This window comes from Seriola dumerili, unplaced genomic scaffold, assembly GCF_002260705.1.
Source record: "Seriola dumerili isolate Sdu_G_001 unplaced genomic scaffold, Sdu_1.0 BDQW01000088.1, whole genome shotgun sequence".
In the NCBI taxonomy this organism is placed as follows: Eukaryota; Metazoa; Chordata; class Actinopteri; order Carangiformes; family Carangidae; genus Seriola; species Seriola dumerili.
The window spans coordinates 13,656,374-13,680,111 of NW_019174343.1; the positions used below are offsets into that span (position 1 = coordinate 13,656,374).

General features: G+C 37.7%; 1 protein-coding gene across 3 annotated transcripts; it reads right to left on the bottom strand.

Annotated features, from left to right (window-relative positions):
• Window positions 1–929: 929 nt before the first annotated feature.
• Window positions 930–18,597, bottom strand: LOC111221788 (innate immunity activator protein-like). Of its 3 annotated transcripts, XM_022745349.1 has the most exons (11): window positions 18,402–18,597; window positions 11,770–11,893; window positions 8,263–8,396; window positions 6,444–6,566; window positions 6,078–6,309; window positions 5,852–5,905; window positions 5,272–5,548; window positions 4,376–4,531; window positions 3,453–4,155; window positions 2,531–2,627; window positions 930–2,402 (listed from the first exon to the last, which is right to left on the bottom strand). In XM_022745349.1, exons 2-10 carry the CDS (start codon window positions 11,822–11,824, stop codon window positions 2,535–2,537), a joined length of 1,827 nt encoding a protein of 608 aa, XP_022601070.1. In that variant the 5' UTR covers window positions 11,825–11,893; window positions 18,402–18,597; the 3' UTR covers window positions 930–2,402; window positions 2,531–2,534. The 3 variants fall into 3 exon arrangements, with proteins under 3 accessions (XP_022601070.1, XP_022601067.1, XP_022601068.1); XM_022745346.1 differs by having other exon boundaries at window positions 930–2,627; XM_022745347.1 differs by lacking the exon at window positions 18,402–18,597 and having other exon boundaries at window positions 930–2,627; window positions 11,770–11,930.
• Window positions 18,598–23,738: the final 5,141 nt, after the last annotated feature.

Consider the following 23,738-nt stretch of genomic DNA (forward strand, 5'->3'; position numbering starts at 1 on the left):
CGTGGAGATCAACATAGCAGAGAATGAGGGAAAATAAGCGGTTGGATGAAAGCCTGTGTTCTCACAGCTTGTTGTGACAGATGGCTGCCTACGCTGATAAAAGACTTACACTTGTGCCATTTTCGTAAAACTGCTCCACACACTGTGAGAGCATGCATAGTGATGGTTTTCTGAAGTAGGGTTCATACACTTTGTACCTCTCACATACAAAACAGTGGGTAGAATCACAGAGACTAATGTAAGGTTTCAGAGCAAAAGAATTACATACAGCACATATTACATGTCAAAGATGTCCTAAAGAGTATGCCATAATATGCTGTTTGAAAATTATTTGTCTGTCTGAAGATTGCATTACAGTTTAAAGTACCAATACATCAAACATTTTCTGAACCCCTTTGCTCTCTGTGAAACCTGTGCCCAAAACAACACATTAATGTCTAATTACCTCATTTCCCTTAAGCATTTCCCTTTAAAAATAACAACCTTGAAGCACACAACTCTCAGGTGTTACTAATAACATTAATGATGGCTCTGTTCTGAAACTGCAGCAGCTAAATGGTACTCAGCTGTCCTTCAATTTACTGTTCATACCTGTGCTTTTCCTGCTCTGAAATGTAAAAATGTGTGCGAAGAAAAAGGCCTATAACACTGGAATAACAGGGCAGGATGCGAGTAAATGAAACTCAGCAATATGCAACATTATTCTTTATTTACTTCCACAGGAGAAACATTTTCACAGATTCTTTTTTTTTTTTAAAACAACAATGTAACACATTATTAGGTCCACTTAAACTACAGTAATGATAAAATAGAAGACAGTAAAAAAAAAAAAAAAAAAAAGGCCACACGGCACACAAGGTAACATGATTGTGGTCTGTTTTTTATAATATATATAATACATAATATATATATAACTAGACAGTCTTTACTGCTGCTCGATTTTGCAAACTCAGGTCCATGTCTTCTTTCATTTCAAGTCTGACTTTCTGTGGGTCCAATGGTGCAAATCACAATAAATTAACACATAAATAGATCACTGAGAGAGACCAGTCACTGTGTAGGTGTAGCCTGAATATGTGGTAATTAAATCTAATTCTTGACAATAAAATCTTATTTGGTTGAGAGACGTAGGTTCTGCTTGTGTATCACATGTGGTTAGTGTGTAGTGATCTGCTGTCTCAAACACTTTGTGAGACACTGAAGAAGATACAGTTAAAGTTCAGGTCATTTAAATTTATATTTGACACATTAATAGCTGCCAAGCATCAAGACTCTGATCTCATCTTAATTAGCTACTTTATATCTCATGTGAGTAAATTAGTATCTAGATTCAACTGGTTGATTAAATCAGTTACAAATTCAAGTTAACTGGCACAGCCACAGACACATGTAAGTATAAAAAAGGACAAAATTGACTCGAAAAGTACACGACAAAGAGGATAAACCTTGGACTTAAATTTAAGCAGCTCAAGTTCATTAACATGGTGACTCTATCAAAGTAACATTACAAACAAAATGTATTTTAAAAAAGGGATATGTTGCTCATTTACATTATTTTACAATTGATTTATGTCCTTCATAAGACTAGTTGAAAAGCATTTTTTATTCCCAAACTAACAAACTGCAAAAAGTGAACTTCTCATTCTTGATTTTCTCATATTCAACATTATGCGTTTTTGGCTACAGATAGCCACATCTAATGCAGCAAGATGTGATAAGACCAAGTTAAGTATATATAAAGCAGTCTACATGACTATTTTACATTTGTCTGAACAAAATCATAATTCATCTGAGATTAACTTCAGCAATGACCTTGAGTTATTCTTAAAACATTCACATTTCTCATAATCTAACTACAATGGGAAACTTTAGTGGTTATTCTTGTGTAAGACCTCCAGCTATCCTCAACCATTTGTGACTGCTTTACATATGAACAAAACCCTGTATTTAATAACACAAAAAACTGTGGGATGATTATCTCTGATTTTGATTCACTGAATAACCAGTATCGAGCTGGCAGATGATTTCATGGTGTCAGACTTGGACACCTCATTTCCACAGAACAGTCGCAGGTTAAAACAGCACTCACTAATAAAGAGCATTTATCACCTTTTCAATTCATAACATTTACCAAGCAGTAAATTCAATGCTTAATTTGAAACTGTCATTACAGAGCAATGTACAGAGAGTGGATGAAAACAAGAGACAAACTTTACAGTTCTACTCCAAATCCAATACAGCTGCTCTGAAATCAGCTATACTCAGTGTGACAGAGACATGTTGGTTCAACTTTATAGAAACTTTGAAGACTGCAGTTTGTGTTGTTGTACTGGATTGAATTTCATCCTCCCGCTGTATGCCCAAACACAGGCTGGCAGATAAACATGATGATGTGAGCTTTCCTGAAAAAAGTTTGAGGCGTAAACCGTTAATCCAACTTGACTTCCTGACTACTTTGCTTTGGTTTACTGGGAATTGATCCAGTTGCAGCCTTTGAGTGAAAATGTTCAGTTTAGTGTCCGAGTTTCACCTGTTTACACTTGACTTATGTAGTGAGAGCCATCATCTACAACCCAGTGCCCTTGTGTGTCATCTGCAGCTCTTTGGAGAGCCCTTCTTTGGATAACCTAAGGGTCAGCAACAGAAAAGAATCATGAGTCAATCAATCAGTAAAAACAAATAGTCTCAGTGTAATGACACGCAGTTGATTGGGTAATATTCAAATGTAACTGCAGCTTATACTCATACTCACATTAAGTAATGGTGGTTTATATCGCTGTATATTTAGCACTTTTCCATTATTGTAAACAAACTAAATCAACAAAAACCCATATCTGCTGCATCCAAGATTTTCTCTGTGACTTTTTAAGAGACAAGCTTGTATTTAAAAATATTAATGAGACAGAGGAAAAGTGTTTACATGTCTAAGTAAATGGAAACAATGAACAGAAATCTAAATGTTTTATCTGAACTGTGTGTGCAGTGGTGTTAACATGGTATCCCCAACATTTGCAGTACTGCCTTGATCAATTTAAAGTTAGATTATCACGGTGCATGCAAACCCGCTGTCTGTATCCTTATAAACTTCAAATATTAAAACACAATGCACGTTTCTTATCTCTGTGTGTTTAAAATCAATGTCCTTTTCACATCTATTAAATACTTAAAAACACCCATCTATCAGGTCTATCGAGAAACCTTAAATAGCATATCCAACTAAATTTAATTCTAAATTTCCCCTCAACTTTTGCATGTAACAATCTGTAATTTCCATGTACTATTCATCTCAGTAAAAAGTCCCTTTGGGCAGCATATTGTGAAGATGTGATGAGAAAAATTGTGACAAATAACACATAAAAATAATTAACTGCTTAACTCTCCTTTTTGCAGTATTTCTGGCTGACAAAGTGTTGGTCATCTTTGCTGCCAGACTGATAGTTTGGTGTGCTTACCTGCTCATGGTACTTTTGATTTTGGAAGCAGGGCGACTCCCGAGCTGACATGTTTTTCACTCTGACTGCTCCCTGTCGGTCAAGAGAACGGGACCTGGGGGATTTCAGCTGACTGCGCCGATGCCAGGACTTGAGCTGTTCATTCACCATTTGTCGTGGGACACCGCTGGAGCAGTAATGTGGGTGGTCCCATAGAGTTGGGGCAGGGGAGAGTCTGATATCAGGAGGTAAAGGCCTCTGTGCTCTCTGGTGGGGCACAGCAGGGTCATTATACCAATAGTCATATCTGTTGGAAGGACAGGGAGCCTGCTGGGCGTAATAGCTCCGTGTCATGTCCATATCAGGTGGGCAATACATTTCATTGTAATACGCTTTGTGGGTAGTGGGGCTGGGCTGGTGCCTGGAATTATGGTAAAAGCCAGTACGTGGGAAGGCTTGAGGTCCATAGCTGCCAACTGGGCTAGAGTGCGGGAATGCAGGCTGATACTGTCTGGGCAAATCACAGTGCAACTCCTGACACGGGGAGCTATTGTAAGATGTAAACGAGTGTTCGGAGTTGCTATCCTCAGAGCTAGCATGGCTTCCATAGTTCACTGTAGGGGGAGTGGTCTCTGGTAAAGTCACTGTGTACTCTGTCAGTCGCCTCCGTGGACCTCTGGTGCGGCCGCGGTCCTTTTCAAATGAAGATTCAGGGTTGGACAACCTGTGCAAATCACAACAATGTTCTATATCAACTATATCAACAAGGCTACTAAGCAAAGAGACTGAACAACTTCTAATTATGTCCATCTCACAGTCTCTGATTTCTTAAAATAATTGAATGTGTGAAACTAAATGATATCACTGTGACCAGAACTAAATTACATGTACAACAAAGGTGTGCAGCTTCTAACACAAAGCACTGTGGATGTAGGTGTGGTTACCTGAGGGAGAGTTGTCTGTGCACACGCATCTCTGGTGTGGAGGGTGTGCTGTTCGACTGGGTGCGGCTCAGCCTCAGATGGGAAAGTTGCAGTGGCAGAGATGATTGTGCTAAGCAAGCCTCCAACGGTGGCAACAGTTCAGTTTTGGCTGGACTGCTGAACACACAAAAAGGTAGAATGTGAAATATGGTATATTTTGTTTCTCAATTTGTGTTTATATACACACACAAAATAAATAAAATAAATAAATAAATAAAATGCTTAAAATATACCCAGAAATTGTTCTTTGGTCTTGATGACAAACATCAACGGTGGAAATTACAATGATAATAAATTGAAACAATTTTAACATATTTCAAAGTTACTGTTGTATTACTACCTCTGACATACTCCAGTCTAAACTCATTAGTGATTGAATGTAGATGTGCACAACACTGATCTATTACACTGACTGTTATAGCACCAGTGCAAAAGCAGATGGCAGTGTTGCACATTCATGAACACTCTCTACATTGTGATATAGAGCAGGAACAATGACAGTGAAGATGAGGCTTAAACTGATGAAGTATTTCAGAAACCATTATTACTGGAAAGAAAAGAAGTGTTTCTTCAATCTGCTCCATGTTGTCTCCACCAACAACAACCGCTACGCACTGGGAACATCAATGAGGTTACACAGCAGCCCAAGTAGACAAATCCACTCGTACCCATGCAGTGTCTATGGACCCACTACAATGAATATAACTGAGCATTATCTTTTTCACCTCCCAGCATCCTTTCAAGATCTGCTTTTCACACGGCTTACTACTCTCCAAGTACTAAAGGTCACATTTTGCTTCTCCAATACTAAAAAGTCGATGAACAGGAAAGGAGTTGCGATGAATGGCCTGTGTTACCTCGTCTTGATGGAAGAGCGTGACTTCTTGCTCTTCTGGTAAGGTTGGTCCAGACTCGACTCTGTCCACGGGGAGTGTTGGATGGGAGGAGCGTCGAATTCTGGGTTTGAGTCGAGGCTTGGGTGTGGAGACTGACTCGGGGTCAGTGGAGCCACAGACGGAGACATGAAGGAGCCATCTAAGGAGGACTGTGAGGACACAGGGGGAGGCTGGGGAGCATCCGTCTCTACTGAATAGGGGAGTCCTGAGGACGGCTGTGATGACTGGCTTGTAACTTCTAGAAAAAATAGAAATGATACAGTGTATGATATGATTATTCAGTGTCAATACCTGCATCGCCTCAACAGACTTCTTCCGTAACCTTTTAGGTAGATACTTTCATGCAGAGAGACTGTGAGCACTGAGGCATTCAAGATAAATACTTACTGGACTCTGCTCACATTGCCACGCTTTATGGTTAACTGGTCACCTGACAAATACTATCCAGCTTTCAAAAGTCATAGATTTGCTTTCATCAACATTGGCCTGTAAACAAAAGCTGCTCTTACACTGGTAGAAACTAGGCAAGGCCAAGTCTTACCTTCATCTTGCACTACAGAATCAGACAGGGAGCTGTCATCAGATGTACCCAGATCTGGAAACCAAAACAGAAACAGACTAAATGTTTTGATTCATATGTGAAGTATAAAATGACACATGAAAAGTCAAGGACTGCTCTATTAAGATATTCTGAAGTGAAAATCAATTTATACCCTGCACTGAAGATTATAGTATAGTATCATCTAGTCTGGCCAGGCGTCTCTCACCTTGTTGTGTAATATTAAAAGCAGGGAGTGGTGATGATTGGCCGTGCTCTAGTCGCAGCTGAAAGGCCGTCTCTTGTAGCTGTTTGAGTTTCTTCTCCTCTCTCTTGCACTGCTTAAAACGGCTCTTTTTAACAGCCTTGCTCAGGTGATCCTCCTCGAAGAGCTTGCGTGCTGCCTCAAATATTTTCATCTGAAGAGCCAACTCAGCATCCACTAAACTCAGCTCTGACTCCTGGAAAAAAGGGCGTGACAGCGGAATATATAGAGACAACAATGTGACTCTGGAAACAATCTATATCCTTGAGCTTTATGCATTGTTGAAAAATAATATTAATCCATTATGCAGTCTCGAAATGCTGCTTGTACCTCTGCTACCCGGGGGATACTTTGTGCATCCAGTTTGAAAGCAGCTCCAATACGTCTGCGAATCTGTGGAGGCTTCTCTCCAGGCAGGAGAGGGTAATCATCTGACAGCTGTCCTGTCAACTCCTAAACAACACAGACAAAAATTCACACACAAAGCAATATTTGAACATGACTAAAGGCTTATTTTTCACAGTTAATCAATATACAGACATCTTATAAATCAACACTGATAAATCCTATCAGTTTAGTTGTTCAAATAAAGACAAGCACATCTCTCCAGAGTCTATTCAACCATATCTGTGGCAGTTTTGAAATGATGTACAAGTATCTTTGCTCTCCTTACATGTTGAGGCAAACAGGTTCAGGGAATCTGTTGCACAATTCTGTGAGATTTCCTTTCACAACACATTCTTTCGGTCTCATTTTCTCACTGTAACACATATCCATGTCCAAATCAAACTCAGGCCATGACAACGCACTGTCACTGATTTCATTAAAGAACAGACATAAAGAAACTGTCACTTTGAGTCACTCCTAGACAGCCACCTTTACAGACAAAAAAACGTAATAGCAACCGGTGAGTTTACTTGTTCTTTTGTCACTGAGAGAAGGGAGAGGCATCATGTCTCCCATTAGTTCACCTAAGCATGTCCCAACAGGAGTGCCCAGCCCGAGTGTCAACAGGAAAGAATGATCAGTCCTGGGATTTTACCCTGGAGCAACCACGCATGGCAGCAATACTCAAAATGTGAGTGTGTGTCCAGCTTTGAAATGACTTACTGAACCTTTATTTGATAGTTCACAGTACGGAAAGAGAGAGGGGCATAAAAGATTGAAAATTAGAGGGATGACATGTGACAAAAGTCTCATGCTGAATTCAAATCCAGGCTGTTATGGGAGCATTTAAATTGCTTTGGCCGACTGAACCACCAGTATACCTTTTCAAAAGCTGTGATACATTAAAAAAAAAATCTCACTGCAGCCACATGGCATGTTCTAATTTCACTATAGACTGTATCTGAAATGAAGGGGATGATGTTTGTATTCTGCTTAGTGGTCAAGCCAAAATAATAATGTCACAAAGGAGAGGAGGTTATATTAAAACACCTATTGTTTCCTCTCAGTGGAGCTCCTGACTGGATATTAACCACTGTGACATGAAGTCCATGTTGAAGTTAATGCAGACATTTTGGGTCTTTCCTGCACAGACAGACACTGTTTTCAACAACCATCTCCTTGAATCTGCTGTTTAGAGAGTTTTAAAATCTTGTCTTGTACTGGTGTGAAAATCGAGCGCTTAAAAACTGCAGCCTATGATTGTGCTGTGATCTGTGCTGGTAATTTGCCAGGTCAAGTGACCTGTGTGCACTCAATGAAAGGAGATTCAAAATAATCTGAAAATGCAAGTGAGAACTTTTGGCACAAACACCATTTCCTATTTCATGCACATTAGTGTGGACATGGCAGAACACATCTGAAATATCCCTCTTGCAGGTTACTTTGTTCACCTGCAGTAAAATGTGTCATCACACATCCTGCACTAGACTACCCCACCTATTTAATCCTTTCTAAAAGCTGCTTAATCATCTGCAATATGGCAATATGGTGAGTGCACCTTGTCACAGCTTGCATAATGATGCTACAACTGTCTTGACGTTTACGTTAACTAGGTCTACTAACACCTTTATAAAGATTTTAATGAACGTAGATCATCATGATTAAGTGACTCATTTATTCTGTGATATGTATTTAATGTAATTTTATGCAGCCTCATTAGGTTTTAGTCTGTTGACCTGTTTTGTAGATCACTTTTACTTACAGCTTCACGGATGCAGAGTTTCTTCAGCTCCAGTAAGCAGATCTCCAGTCTGTTTTGGAGATCCTGGTGTTTGAGCTTCATGGCTCGTGTGTGTGTGGTCACATCCTTCGTATGCGTTGTTGGGCTGTCACAGCCTGTGTCATGCAACAGGAAAGAAGAAAATGCACTCGTCTGAGATTATGAGACTCAAGTGTGGCTGTTATATATTTCTTCAATCAACACTCAACACACAAGACCATAAGTAGGTGAAGTTAAAGTAGAAAGTTAGAAATGACCATATGAAGCCAAGATATGCCGTTGCACATTTCAGTTAAATAAAGATCAGTAAAAGCAAATTAGACCTGCAACTAGTGATTACATTCATCAAATAATTTGATCAATTAATTGATCATTTTATTTTGGTTAATTGATTTATTTAGTCTATAAAAGTAATTTAAAATGCAATAATATACAGAGTGCCTATCACAAGTTCCAAGAACCCAAAAAGATGTCTGCTGAGGAGCCTTTTTAGCCCAATGAGTAGTCCAAAACCCCACTGATAATTAATGTACAATGACAAAAAACAGAGAAAAGCAGCAAATCCTACCACTTAAGAGGCAATTGTACATATATATATATATATATATATATATATACACACACACACACATATATACAGTACATATATATTGTTTCAGTCACTGGTGAATGAATGAATTTGTTAACACTGAAAACAAAAGTTACTTGCAGGAAAAAGCAATATTTTAATATATAAATTCATTGATGCCTGTACATGTACATCATTTTAGGACATATTTTAACTCATGTTGCTGCAACTATATTTATTTGTTGTACGGTGAATGGTCCCATTTCCTGCTTGACCAATACATTAGTTGTGCAGGTTATAAAATGCCAGCGGTAAAGAAAATAAAAAATACTTAACACTCACACTAACACTTAGTTCAGACTGTTTACCATCTTCTTAACCTTGTGTGTTTTAATTTTAATTAATTCATTAAATTTTATTTTCTAAATGTGTATTTGTTGCCTTATATTCCTCATAATTTTTCCAAGAATGTATACTCACACCATGAACCCCCATATTTTAATTAAAAGTAAACTTTAATTATATTAAGATTAACTCCCGAGGCCACTCTGGCCAACACAATGGTTAAATTCAGTCAGAAGAATTTGTTTTTATCGTTGTTTTCATCAGTCAAACTGAAACTGCAGAGTGAGTTTCAAGATCATTGTAATTACAAAAATTGTGTGAGTGTTGGACTGGTGCTGTCTGTAGCCTGGGTGACTAATGACATCAGATTAGTCTCAGAGCCGTGGGAGTGGCTTCAGGCAAAATGCATTGAGCACCACATACCTTCAGAGATTATTAACAGAATCCCTGCAGGTACTGACAAACATCTGAGGTGCGACAGGAAAGAAGTGTGACAGCACTACAATGGAGCAAAAAATTCCTCTTCCTACAGGGACAATCCCCCCATTCTTTGTCGATAGACACTTTCTCATTGTATAGGGCAGACGTCACGTGGCTCAATTAGGGCGCAAGGAATGTCAGCGAGGCCATAACTAATCAGGAGACACTACTAGTCGCAGCAAAACACGACTGGCAAAGTTTGCTGTTAATTCTATTGTATTTTTACCTCTGCCGAGGAGGTAATATTTTCACCCATTTGTCAGTGGGATTACGCAAAAAGAACAGAACCGATTTGTGCCAAACTTGGTGGAGGGATGGGGCAGGGAAGAACCCATTAAATTTTAGGGCAGATCCAGATCATTTACAATGAATTAGATTTTTTTTTCTGTGAAGTCTGGTGTACGTTGCTTGATATTAGCCTTGGCAGAGGTCAGACAACCACATTTTGTGACTGCCTTTAATGAAGTTGATTGCGGCAATCCTAAAATACCTAAATACAAAGAATAACATATTCAGTAAGGTTGCAATCAAATATTATTTTTGTTATTGAATAATCTGTGAATTATTTTTTGTTTAATTGAGTAATCATTATGTCTAAAATGTCAGAAAAAAAGTGCCCCTCACAATTTTCCAAAAGCCAAGTTGACATTTGCTTTGGCCAAACAATCTTCCAAAACCAAAAGACATTTTTGTTTATTATAACTGCAGACTAGGAAAACCAGCAAATTCTCACTACTGAGAATCTGGAACAACATACATTTTGGTATTTTGGCTTAAAAAATTAGACAACCCATCATTTTTTTTAACATATCCTCATGTGGTCAAGGATGCAGTGACTTATCTGGCAGCAAGTCACAGTGGATCACATGCATTAGTCCCTGAGCTTTCACATGACAAGTTGTTTTCTTTAACAAAGTAGATGACTTTCGCTTGTTTTCAGCTGGCTGGAAGTACAACCTAAGACAAATTAAATTTGGTGTGTGCTGGAATTGATTTAAGAAAGTAGACTATTATATTGCGGACATGATTGAGACCTCTGCTGCCAAGAGAATCATAACAGCACTTATTTACTCCAGGTAATCTTCTAGGATTGTGTTATGCTCTGAAAGGATGTCATTTTGCTAAATATTATCACAAGTGCGACCTCACTCCAGCCAATAAAAGATGTGAAATGTGCCAGAAGGAAATTTATGTTTTGCCAGATATAAATGATGGTTAGTTAGAAGGAGTGACAGCTCTGTCATGTGACTGGTAACTGAGCCTAAAATAGTCAATAAACCAAATTATTTGTGACACACATACATGGGGAAGTAAAGTGAGAGACCATTCTGATAATCTTGCGTTTTGTTTGCATATGGGTATACTTTGCATTACATTTGTCATAAACAATAATAATCTACGTTTTGAATTAATCGGAGATTTCTTATATGTCTTCTGTTTGAGGTCATTTGAAAAGCAGGTGCAGCGATAAGATTACCGTAATGTGTGTGCTGAGTTTCAACAATGATTTAGGCTTTCAGCAAAAACCTACTGGCTCAGCGTTTTGTTTTTAAACAAATATGTACTTTAAATCAAGGGTGTTGGTTCTCACACCAATTTGTCAAACTCTTTATTTAGGTTTGAACAGTCAAAGAACATTTTGATAAGAAACTGCTCGAACTTCTGAAATGAGGCTCGACTTAAATCCACTTTTCTGTTTTCACATTAACTAAAGCAATTCAGTAAAGCTGCCCAGTGTTTCTCAGACACATTTGGGCAACCAACCAAAGAAAATCAACAGCCCAGGTTTTTTTCTACCAATTTCAGTTCACATGATGCTGGACATTGTGGCTGATGTAGATTTCTAATGTTTAATATTTACTGCGGTCAAGCAACAAGCCTTGCTGCAATGAGCTACAGCGATTTAATGTAATTACACCTGTTTTGTGGAGCATGTCTGGTCCATCAAGTTGTTTTGTGCTGAGTGGAGAATTTAATTTGAAATTCAGCCTTTATGATCAAATGTAACGGTTGTGTTGTAGAGGCATTAGTAGAGACACTTTAGATCATGTGACATATTTCAAAAAGGTCTGAGTGATACATAAAAAGTGTTTTACCTGAATGAAGGATGATGCCACTGTCGGTGTCACTCATCTCTCCGTTGCCTTCCATATCAGTAGATCGACTTCCTGTAGCAGTTCTTCAGTGGAGACAAAGGATAATGTTGATCATCACCATGTCCTGTAAAGTATGATTTCAGTTTTAGGAGCCATCACTATTTTTTAAGCTTTTTTCAAGTCTACATCAACATGAATTTCACAGTCAGTCAAGTCAAGGATATTTTGTTTCATGTGGAGGCCATTTCAATGAATCAATCCTATTGTGAAAGTGACAACGATGGCTGATCATTTGTGACAAAGTTTGATAAACACCAAAATTTCAAATCAGGACTGATTCAAACTCTGACAATTCAGCCCAGAAAGCAGCACAGTTTGAAGCTCACAGCCTTTTGGGAGTCAAATCACGAGGAAAGGAAACATAAAAAACACACCTGAATGTTTAAGTACGATAACAAGCAACTAGTCATTAGGCTACAAAGAAAAGCAAGCCTAAGTCCAAACAGACGGCCCATGACGTAATCTTGTGACCTGTTGATTCAGTGATTCAAGTGTTACGTGCCTTCTTGACACCACAGTCAGATGTAGTCATAGTCTCCCACATCATGAGTACACATACATGTTACCAAGTCTAGGGAGTTTCCTGTGACACCATGTTTATCAGTCTTTGATGTCATATCATTCCTGTTATCTCCTTTGGATGAGTGGCTCAGGATGCATGAGCCATATATACAACTGGTGTCAAATAAAAACTGTGAGGCTTGTTGGTTCGATTATTAACTATGAGAATACGGGAATGTGGCGGTGGTTGCATTCCAACACACAGGGACGTTTGCCTCAGCTAGTGGTGGGAAACTTCTCACCAGTTATTGTTTTTAAGAACAACTAGTTGAGTTTAAGTCATAAGCTACAACAAACAAGAGGTGATTACCATAATGTTGTTCGAGCTACAGGGTGACATCCAGGAACATCAGCATCCTGAATATGACATAAACTTGAAACATCCTCCGCACATCATATGACTGTGACTGGACAATTCCCACCTCCCACAGATATCTGACTGCTGTGCTTACAAAACAGTCAATCTACAGCACATAGAAACAACACCTCAAATATAAACTATTAACTACTACAACAACTCTTTACCAGGTACAATTTGGAAGGTGTAGATTTGCATGTTAGTCAGTGGGTCAACAAATATCAACTCAGCCACAGGATATTTTATTGTGTATCTACACACTATAAAATTACAAGCAACAGTTATTGTGTGAGGATCACAACAGTGATCACTTGGATGACAGCAAAAATCAGAAACGGCCACAGCTAACAATTTTCATTGTTGATTCATCATTGAATATTTTTTTTGATTAATGGACAAATTATATATAAAATGTGAAAATATAGATATACCTATCACATGTTCCCAGAGCCATATTCAAATAGCCACAAGTATGATGATCTAATACAGTACTTAATATATCAAAGAAATGCTGTACTTGAAAAGTTGGGGTGTCCAATCGTATGTCCTGGAGTGTTTTTAGTTTCCCTTAGGGGCTTTATCGTGAGCTAATCACTGAAATCCCCTGAAAATCCTGCGGACTCTCATCCCTCCACCGCACGTCTGGAGTGTTATAGGGAGGGAACAGAAACTACTAAAGTAGTTTGATGCACAGTAGATGTGCAGGATCACCAAGCAGTCCCCGGCATATTTCTGATTATTGTTGAGTCTGTTGTGTTTTACCTGTATGGAGACATTTCTTTTGCACATTATATTTTGTAACTATTTTCCTTTTTTTGAATAGATTATTACATCCACTAAAACGATATTTCTAATTACAGGCATTTCTTATGGGAAAGGGTTTTAAAAAAAATCAAACACACATACAAAAACAGGAGTTATCCCTGTTTTGAAGGTGTTAAGAAACAGTGTGGGTAAAACCATGACTGTGTCAATACAAATTATTATCTCAAAAAATACTATTAACACCATGACAGTCATTCCACATTCATCCACATGGATTTAGCCAGAGGATGAATTAAAAAAGGCATAGAGAACATGAAACTGGACAACATATGAAAAATCTACTTACTTTATGAGAAACTTGGTAAAAAACTGTAAAAATCTGAAGACTGAAAATTGTCCCTTAGAATTCCCGACTTGAATGGAAATGCACAAAGCCCAAGCTGTGTGGAGTCTGGACAGGAATGAGAGACTCGCCCACTAACAAAGTGGTGCCTGCTGAAGAGGAGTGGCCTTGAACAGAGAGGGCTGAACACTTGAGTCAGTATCATATAACTCAGCACTCCCGTCTGAGTTTGAAACTGTGTCAACAACAATGGCCAAGACACTGAGAAATTATGCCTCACTTTACTTCCTTATCAGTATACTAATAAATTGGTGGTGGCAACCTGACCGAAACATCTGTCCCCTTACAAAAGCACTAATGCAATATACAGTATATTTAAAAGAAAAGAAAAAAAAAGAAGAGGAAAAGCATGACAACAATTTTGGTAATTTTTCAAGCAAAAATGAAAAAACTTGTCTCAGTTTTTCAAATATGAAGATTTGCTGCTTTTCTTTGTCAAATAAGATAATAAAGTGGTAGGATATCACCTCCTGCTCTTTTGATGGGTGTTTCTTTTTGAAGAAAGTTCTAACATTTCATACACCGAACAATACATTGATTTGACAGATCAGTCAATAATGAAACTATTCAGCAGTTGCTGCTCTGGTCAGTTTATCGACATGATTTTAGTAAACAACAAACTTCAGCAGTCAAAGAATCTGTTTAACTATGAGATGTATGGGTGCAGGTATATGGGACATTTTCCAAAATGTCTAAGGTTTAAGCATAAATATATGAAGTCAAACATCATCTCATAGTGCTTTCATCACTGATTACAGATAACTTTATGACTTGGTTGTTAATGACTGTCTCAGTCTTGGATTACTGTTTTCTCACGATGACCACCATAAATCAATGGTAACTACTGTGACAGTTCAGCTCTGCATGTTCAAAGATCAAATAACTGGTCAGTGCATGACTACTGCCATCTCCTGGCTGTTTAAGAGGCAGAGGCAAATGGATAACCAATTAAGAATTTACTAATTCACTATCTTAGATTTTCATATAGCTTCTGAAACTTCACCATTTCTCCATCTATGTCCAAAATGCCAGTACCGAGGCCCTTTTGTGGCCTGCCATTTTTGTTTCCGCTAAAAAGAAGGAAACACATGGTGGTGGGATAGTCCTCATGATTTACAGACACCCAGAGGCAGCACCTGCTCTGTAGCTGCATGGCTCACATTCATTCTGAATCTCAATATTCATTTTGGCTTTCCAGGAATGTTGGTGCACAGACACTCTGAAAAAAGGCCCCACAATTCCCAGACACTCAAGAATCAGATCTCAGATGACATGGCACCGAGAAAGAAGCAGCTACAAGACAAAAGCTGAAGATACTTGGTTCTGCTTCTACATTTAGGCTTCACAGTGTGAGCATAAGTGGGAACATTTCACAGATACCAGGCATGTAGACCTGCAACGATCTGTGGATTAATCAATTTGTCGAGCTACATAAAATTAATCTGCAACAACTTTGATAATCAATTAATCGTTTAGATCAGACTCGAGGCAAAGATTCCAGCTTCTTAAATGTGGATATATCTGGTTTTCTAGACTTTGATGAAAGTAAACTGAATATCCTTTTATCTAAAATAAAACAAGATATTTGAAGATATCAACTTGGACTCTGGGCACATGTGATGGGCACTTTTCACTATTTTCTTAAATTACATACTTAAAATTTGTGATTAATTGATTAACTTGATAATGAAAATAACCATTCTTTGCTAGTAAAATATCATATATTGCTGTACTGGCACTTGTACTGGTTACCAGTAAGCTGAAGCAAAGACAGAAAACAAGAAAGACATAATGCCTGGTTGATATTATCCATGAATATTGGCTCATTAACAGATCAGTGTGCATATGTTAGCAGCCTATAGCAAAATACCAGCCTTGTCACACTACTGCCATATTTATAACTGGAAGGTTTCAGGAGATTTCCACAACCAAGCATGACAGGCTGCAGGCTATTGCATTAAGGGAGTCCCGACCTATGAGGCGCTGCATGTTAGAATTTATTGCAGGACTGTTGAATTAGACAGCATTAATTTTAGCTACGTGTTCCCAATAAACTGAAAAATGAGTGTAAGTATAAGGAAGGTCCGAAGGGAGGGATAAAACCTACCGCTGACCAGCGCCTGTAAGGTTAATAGAACAAAAGAGCAACAGCAGCAGCACCTTGTGTAAACAAGCTGCACACCAAACAACTTGATAACCTAAAATTAGATGTAAGGGAAGTGTAGTCATACTGATTAGCAATCTCTATTGATCATGGGAAAGTACTCCCACTCAAGAGGTCATACCAACACTAATCTCAACAGCAAGAGTGAGCAGTATAATGGAAAATGCTCACAGACACATCTTAAAATCTATTCAGACACAGAATTGTCAAATGAAACCTCAGAGCTGGAAGGAAATCAGTCATATCACAACCTTCCTCTAGCAATAAAGCAATCAGTATGACCGTGCTGTGAAGTATGTCATGTGTGATGTGACGACTAGTTAAGCAACTTCCCACTACACTCCTGTACAACACAAACACCCATCCAGTGTTAAAGTAGCCAGTTGGTGGATGTCATGGGTAGTTTATATAAACCAGAAGTTCCTCAGAGACAGAGAGAGGGCTTTGTGTAGGCAACCCAGCAGCTGGCATAACAAATTCTTTAAATATTCTTGAGTCCTTTTATAAGTGTACAGCTAGACTACTACTGCCAGCATGTGGAGCCATCAGCTGCCAGGGGATCACACATTTTCCTCTCAATATTTTACAACTTGCCTCTTCCACCAGGTGCTAATGGATCATTTTGCCATAATGATGCTTAAATCAAGGTGGTGTCATTAAAAAGTGCTATAAAGTCGCACTAATGTACTGGAGATCCTGAGGCTTTAAAAGGCAAACAAAGCAGCTCATGGAGCTGCTGGGCTGCCTCCCACCTCTCTCTGCCTGCAGCCAACTTTAAGCTTTGTATTGCCTAAAGGCTCTAATTGAGAATAATAAAGATGTGAAATGAATACTGTGTGTATCTCAAATGAGCAAGCGTGCAGTAGTGGCGAGTCTGATGTGGACCGCTGAATTATAAGTTTGTGCACCACCATATAAATCAAGGCCTATTCTAAACTGAGACCAAGCCCTAGACTGTGGCTGAGACTGAACAAGCTTAAACACATCAAAACCATTTCACAGAGACACATTTATACCTAAAGCTTCTCTTCAGAAGCTTTAAATTCAGATTGTTCCTGATTGCATGTATATCTGTATTCTGCTTTAGCTTGTTTGAGCTCCTCATTGAAGCTATAGATGTTTACAATGAGAGAAATTTTCAAACCGAAAACACTTTTTCATTGTTGCACCAATTCATTAAATAGAAGAATAGACTGAGGCTGTCTGTTTTATACTAATTTAAAATAAAGTTAGGCAAGTTTGAACAAAGTTATAACGCACAACAGGTCAATGCTCAGGGATGTGTAGACGGCAGAAATATCTCAATGTGCTGACATTACAAACTGACTAATGAACTTCTGCATTAAAGAAAACCTTTACAAAGATTAAAGACGATAAGAAAGAAAATATTATCATAGGTTTCCCATATGTCTCCTATTTACCATTTTGTAAATTATCTGTCACCTGCATAAGATACACTATGGGTATACTGTTCAACTATATATAACAGTGCTGAATGTGAATGCATGCAAGATAGCATCAAAAATCCCCTACAACTTGAGTTTCATAGTTCCTCTCAGATATGATTTCTTTCAAGTGCTGTGCTTTTCTGTTAAAAGAGGATGTTGCAAGCTCATTACTTCTCTGCTGGTCAGTGCAGTCAGGTATCTTTATACAGTTTATAGTACCTTTAGACTTTGGTTTGACACATGTCGACAAAGAAAACAGAGACTGTCCTTAAAACCCAAGCTTATTATGGAAAGAAAGAATGAACTCACAGTTCAGTGTCCCAGATAGACAACCTGAAAAATCTTTTGTTTCATTGTTTTTACCTCCATGTTAAAGTTAAAAGTAATGGGGAAAGCTATAATGGATATTACCTACCAAGAATGACATAAATGCAATGTACATCTGAATACTGTAGATATGCCATTGCAGGGAGATTTACACAATACAGAAAAATGGTAGGTTTCACCAAAATCTGGACCAGCTTAGGAGGTGAACTATATGACAGGTAAAACATCTCTTAGAGGTAGTAACAAAACAAAAAAACTTAACTAAAACAGTAATTAAATAAAGAAGCATTGTGGTATTTCTTCACCCCTTTCATCCACCCGCTCAGTCAGCTTCATAAAGCTGCTGGGCCTCAACTTTCAGGAGTTTAGCAAACTTTATAACTCGCTTTAGTGGTAAGCCTTTCCCAAAACTTTCACTCTGTGGTTGCAGTTACTTATTTTCAAAGGAACAGTAAGTTCAATAGCACTAAATAGCCAACCCCCCTGCGCACATGCACACAAAGTTTGTTAAACAAAACTTAAAATGCCAATTCTTTTTGCTCTTACCTTAGTAGCTAGTTAGCCAGCTAGCATCGTGCCTCATCTGCATCCATACAGTCTGAGCTCCATTGGCTCTCCCAGATTTCAGCTGGAAGTTTATTTCTTGTTACACTGACAAAGGAGCTGAAGAAGACAACACTTAACAGCTGAGTTACGTCTCTATGGCCTAAACGAGTGGACTGGAGGAAGAGCAAACATTAAAACTCGCGTTTTAAAGCGCAAACTAAACTTTTGCTGGAGAGGCTATCTTTTCAGCTCAATAAAGTAAAGCAATGCTGTGGTGCGTTAAGGTGCCGTCGATAACACGAACTTCCTAACAACAGTAAGAGTTTACCATGGTAACCGCGTTTCCGACACGCGATTTATAAACAGGTATACTTATTAAGTCGGGTTATGAAAGTCGACAACATCATGATTTAAGTGGTCAATACAAGTCAATTTGTCCATTTAATGAATTCATCTCGGTGTTGTTTTAGACTCATGTTTTACTTGTATTTCTCCACTCTGTTGTCTTGCTGTTGAGAATTTTGCCAATGTATTAACTGACTGATAGGGTAAAACAATAGCCACCATGTGAAACAATCCTTGCAGGGCTCATTGTGTTTTTATTGTCATTTAGAGGCACGTGAAAGACTTTCAAGTTACATTTGTCACCGTAGTCACAGAAGTTACGAGCTTAGTATGGGCTTGTGAATGCTGCAGAGATCATCCACTTCTCCAGAGCTGTGTGGGCGGTTTACGGGCAGAGATGATGCAGGTACGTCTGAAGTGCCTGTTTGCTGGTTTTCTGGTTATTTCACAATATTTGACGTCAAACACTTTCTCTAACGTGGCCAAGGGTTTTTTTATATATATTTGGAGAACAGCATGTTTTTAGTGGCCCAGATTTGCACTGTGTCCTTTTAGTTTCAGACACTAGAGGTCAGCACTGCGTTACATAGCCTCCAGTAATCCAGTAACCCCTCCCAACACATCAGGTCGCAAAACACCTTGTCTCTTAAATTGTGTCAGTAGTCAAAGAAAATGAAAGCATCAACAATACTAATCAAATCCACTTTAAGGTAAACATGCTAAATAAGAAAAACAACAGAAAATTATCTCACTTTGACAAAATAAATTAAAAAAAAAAAAAAAAATAAAAAAAAAAAAAAAACATGAATAAATTGTAGCTTACTTGCTAAGGGATCCAACATTGTAAACTTACCACCAAAAGCAAAACATACATTTTCTCAGAATTCAAAGGGCAATAATATCCTTTTAAAACCCCAATAATCATGAATAACTAAACCACACTTCTGTCCTAAAAATCAAATGTAAGTAGAAATAAAGCTATTATCTTGACAAAGTGAAGCGGGCACAAATCTGGGTCGCTTGTTATTTGTGCTACAGATCTACAGGTACATGATAACAACATATATTTTCAAAGCGTATGACAAGCTAATGACCCCTAGTCTGTCATCTATGCGTCACATCACTATAAAAAGAGATCTGATATAGAAACGTCACCAAACATGACTTTAAAAACCTATTGACACTCATTATAAGAGACAAATTACTCACATCTACGGTGCAAATACAAACACCCCAAGGCCACTCTCTCACATGGACATGTTTGCTATGGCAGTCAGTTTAGATGGTTTGGGAGAGCTGTGCATGTTGAACATGCATGAAACAGTTTAATTAAAATCACATAATGTTCTGAGAGACTGTTGGATATCTCTCAAGTTTAAACATTCTTCTACATTTCTGATTGACAGAGGATGAAGTCATTGTGTAATGGTAAACAAGGTCCATTTTCATATCAGTACTTCCCTTTTTACTATGGCTTGGACCTATTATCATAAAACCTAACCCTAACGCTAACATTAAATCCTATCTCTCTCAGTGTTTGTGTTTTTTCAAAAATTCTGAAAGTTCTGAAGTTCTTTGTCATCTTTGGCAGCTTTAGTTGTAGAGGGAACTGTGCGATGGTTCACCAACATGTGACATTTGTGTCCAGATGGGGAAGTTTCAGTAGAAACCAAAGTCATGACCATTTCTTGTCCCTATGTTTAATCCTGCACAAGAGAATTTGTTATAGTGAGACACTGAACCTTGACACTGTCATCAATGGTACCAGATGTCAGTTTTGTTCATAGGACAGTCACAAGTGAATCATCCAAACCTTCAACCTGAGCTTTATTTATTTATTTTTTTTATCATCAAGCCGACTTTGCACAGATCAAGTTTAGCTCATGTATACTTGGCTTGAGCTGTAGTTTTAAACAACAAGGAAACCACAGCCAATCATCTGATCTGAGAGTTGCAGCATTAGCATGATCTGTGTGAACAGACTGCATGTTGGTGGTTCAGCGGTGGCAAGTTAAGATATGCCACCAATGTGCAAAGTTACTGTATCTCTAAACGTTTTTATTTTTTAGAGCTGGGAAAAAGTGGGAAAAAAAGAGAGATCACTAATGGGACAATACATTGTGTGTGCATGTTTATACTGTTCATGGAATCTAGAGTTTGTGTAAGTGACATCTGTGCATAGAAAATCATAATAATATGACTATGAAAGGGAAAAGCTTTCACATCATTTTTACTTAGCTTCAACAACCTACCAGATTCAGAAATTGTACAAAAGAAAAAAAAGAAAAAGAAAGAACAAAGACAGAAAGAAAAAAATAAAGTCACAGTTACAGCATAGTAATAAATGCTACAACATGTAACAGCAGTACACGGATAGAAGATTCATTAAGTCGGCAAACCGGCTCAATAATCTTAGTCATGCAAAAATATCTATCTAAAGTTTTAATCATCATGAGCCAGACCAAAGATTATGCCGGTAGCAGCAAAACCTCTCAGGATGTTGAATTGGATATGTTTGCATTTTTATTGCTTATTAATTCTACTTTGTATTTGTAAAAGGACGATAAAAATCCTGGACGGACAAAATCTCTGAAGTCTGTATATCAGTGTATACCATCAATATATCTGCAGTTTATATATACATATATATATACATATATACATATATACATATATATATACATATATATATATATACACTTTTTGTTGTCATTTTGACATTGTTCATTTTTTCCCATTAAAGAGTTAGAATTAGTAATGCTCATTTTACAAGTTGAAAGTAAGTTCATGCATCAAGGAGCATGACTGTTTTAATTCTGAAAATTGGGGTTTTGTTATGAGAAGCTCACCGGCATAGAGAACTGCAGACAGGGCTGTGAGAACATCACAAGTCTGTAGTCTCACCATGAACAGTAACATATTGACTCACCCGTAGGTAAAATCTGATAAGACTACCAAGTACCAAGGTCTCACCTTTCATTTTCTGTGTCACAGACTGGCAGAATAACTGTCAACAAGTAATTAAATTCAAAGGAATTTATTCTTGACAAATGACATTTATTTCATAACTTTTTTATTTCAAATTCCGCTTTTACATTTAAATGAAATATAATAATCAGCAATTACTCTCCTGGTTAGAATGTGGATTCTGTATTTAATAAAATAAGCAAACTGAGTTGAGGGTAACCAATGACAAACATTGTAAGTAAAATTATTATGTATCTTATTTCTTCATGAAAAAAAAACATCCACAAAAGTGTTCATCACCATTATTTAAAGTGTACAGAAAGTATAAAAAAAATAGATATTTAAAATAATTATGCCAGTCACTTTAGATTGACAGTATTTTAATAAGCATGATCAATAAAATACTTTATAAATACTGTATGAATTGACTCTATACACATCATGCATTTTCAGCATTTGAAACCTCAATTTATTTTTTTCAGTTTCATTTTTAATCTGCTTGACCTTTAACATTACTCTGTCAGATTAACACTGGAGAAAATATTTGTCACAGGACACTCAAACCACAACAGTTAGTGTCGAATGCACACACTGTAAGAATTACGCCTCTCAGAGTGGCATATACAGTATAAATCAGTAAGCTGTGTGAAAGCGAAAAATGAATCTGTGTATATTCACATTAATGCATTTCATCTGTGTGAAACATTTTCCATTATTCGGTGAACAGCTGTTGACGGCAGTAATTCAGTAAACCTTAGACTAGCCAGTGCCTGGTATGCCCGGTGTGTGTTTCCGTGCATGTGTGTGTGTGTGTGTGTGAAGCTTGTGAACATAAGTCCATTAATATGTTCAACTGTCCAATAAACAAAAAGAGAAGTGAACTTATTCATTAATTAATGTGAAATATTAAATAGATAAAATAGAACAGATTCCTTTAAAAATGAGTGAAATGTTAGGGAAATCCACACAGTTTCATTTTTCAACTTTTCTTTGACCCTGACCAGGGCTGTTTTCTGAAACATTGATCTTTACAAGTTTAAATAAATGCATTTGAGTTGAGACTGTGTGGCTCTCTGTTCTCTTTTTTTTTTTTTTGATGTTGTTGTGTGTGGTTTTTTTTTGTCCTGCGAGCCAGTACCTTGCAGCAAAAAAGGAAGTGTGCCTTTCACCAAAATCTTTTAATAATTAAAAAATAAACATCAAAATGAAAAGCTCTGAAAAATAACATTTTAAACAGTTTTGTGGGAAAACAATGGTGGCAGTGCTCCTAAAATGACTTTTTCAGGAGAGGGGAAATTCCTGACCCCTTGTACCTACACCTTGGCACCTTAATTTGGTTTTCTCACTTCATCAAAAGACAAACCACCACATTCATATCAGACGTACAACTGAAAAACAAGTGGGCACAACTGAACATCTGAACTTTCAACCTGCCTTGCTGGTAACACTCGCATAAATACTGTTGATTTCTGAGAAGTTATATGTAACAGTTACATTTAACCTTAGTGACTTAACAAGCTCCTAAAAAAAGAGGGCAGGGAAAAAGTTTGTGCACATACAAATGTTTTACATGCCATCTTCATCTCAGGAGACATCACAGATGTCAGATCTGAAGTGTCAGTTGTTTACATATTTGTTTAGTTTCAAGTGGCAAGTTGTGGCCTGAGAGTCTTTGCTGAATGTTTCCAGTGGGTCTCTTTTCATGTTTGAGGCACTTGCTGATTACACGTGAGTGTTTCTACCACCTTGCACTCTAAAGACGGTTGTTTCCTGTTGCAGACGCCTGTGTTGGTTGGTCGTAGGTTGGCAGTTTATTTGTCTCATACTTACATGTGCCTCATTCTCATGTTCATTTAGTGTTCTTGTTTTGTTTTGCAAAGCTCACGTGCGAAAGTGCTAAATGACCTCATATTTCACACCATGGAGTTTCACAGAAGTCTACATGATGTGTTTATGTGTCTATTTATTTGTCCTTTGTCTGTAATGTCAAAATGATTAATAATATCAGTAATTTTTTTGTCATTG

Excerpts from the sequence above, each read along its gene's own strand:
- LOC111221788 (XM_022745349.1), bottom strand. The coding sequence starts at position 11,824 with ATGGAAGGCAACGGAGAGATGAGTGACACCGACAGTGGCATCATCCTT. Across the intron at positions 6,310-6,443 it reads GTATCCCCCGGGTAGCAGAG|GAGTCAGAGCTGAGTTTAGT; the intron begins GTACAAGCAGCA and ends CCTTTTTTCCAG. Across the intron at positions 4,156-4,375 it reads CACAGACAACTCTCCCTCAG|GTTGTCCAACCCTGAATCTT; the intron begins GTAACCACACCT and ends TGATTTGCACAG.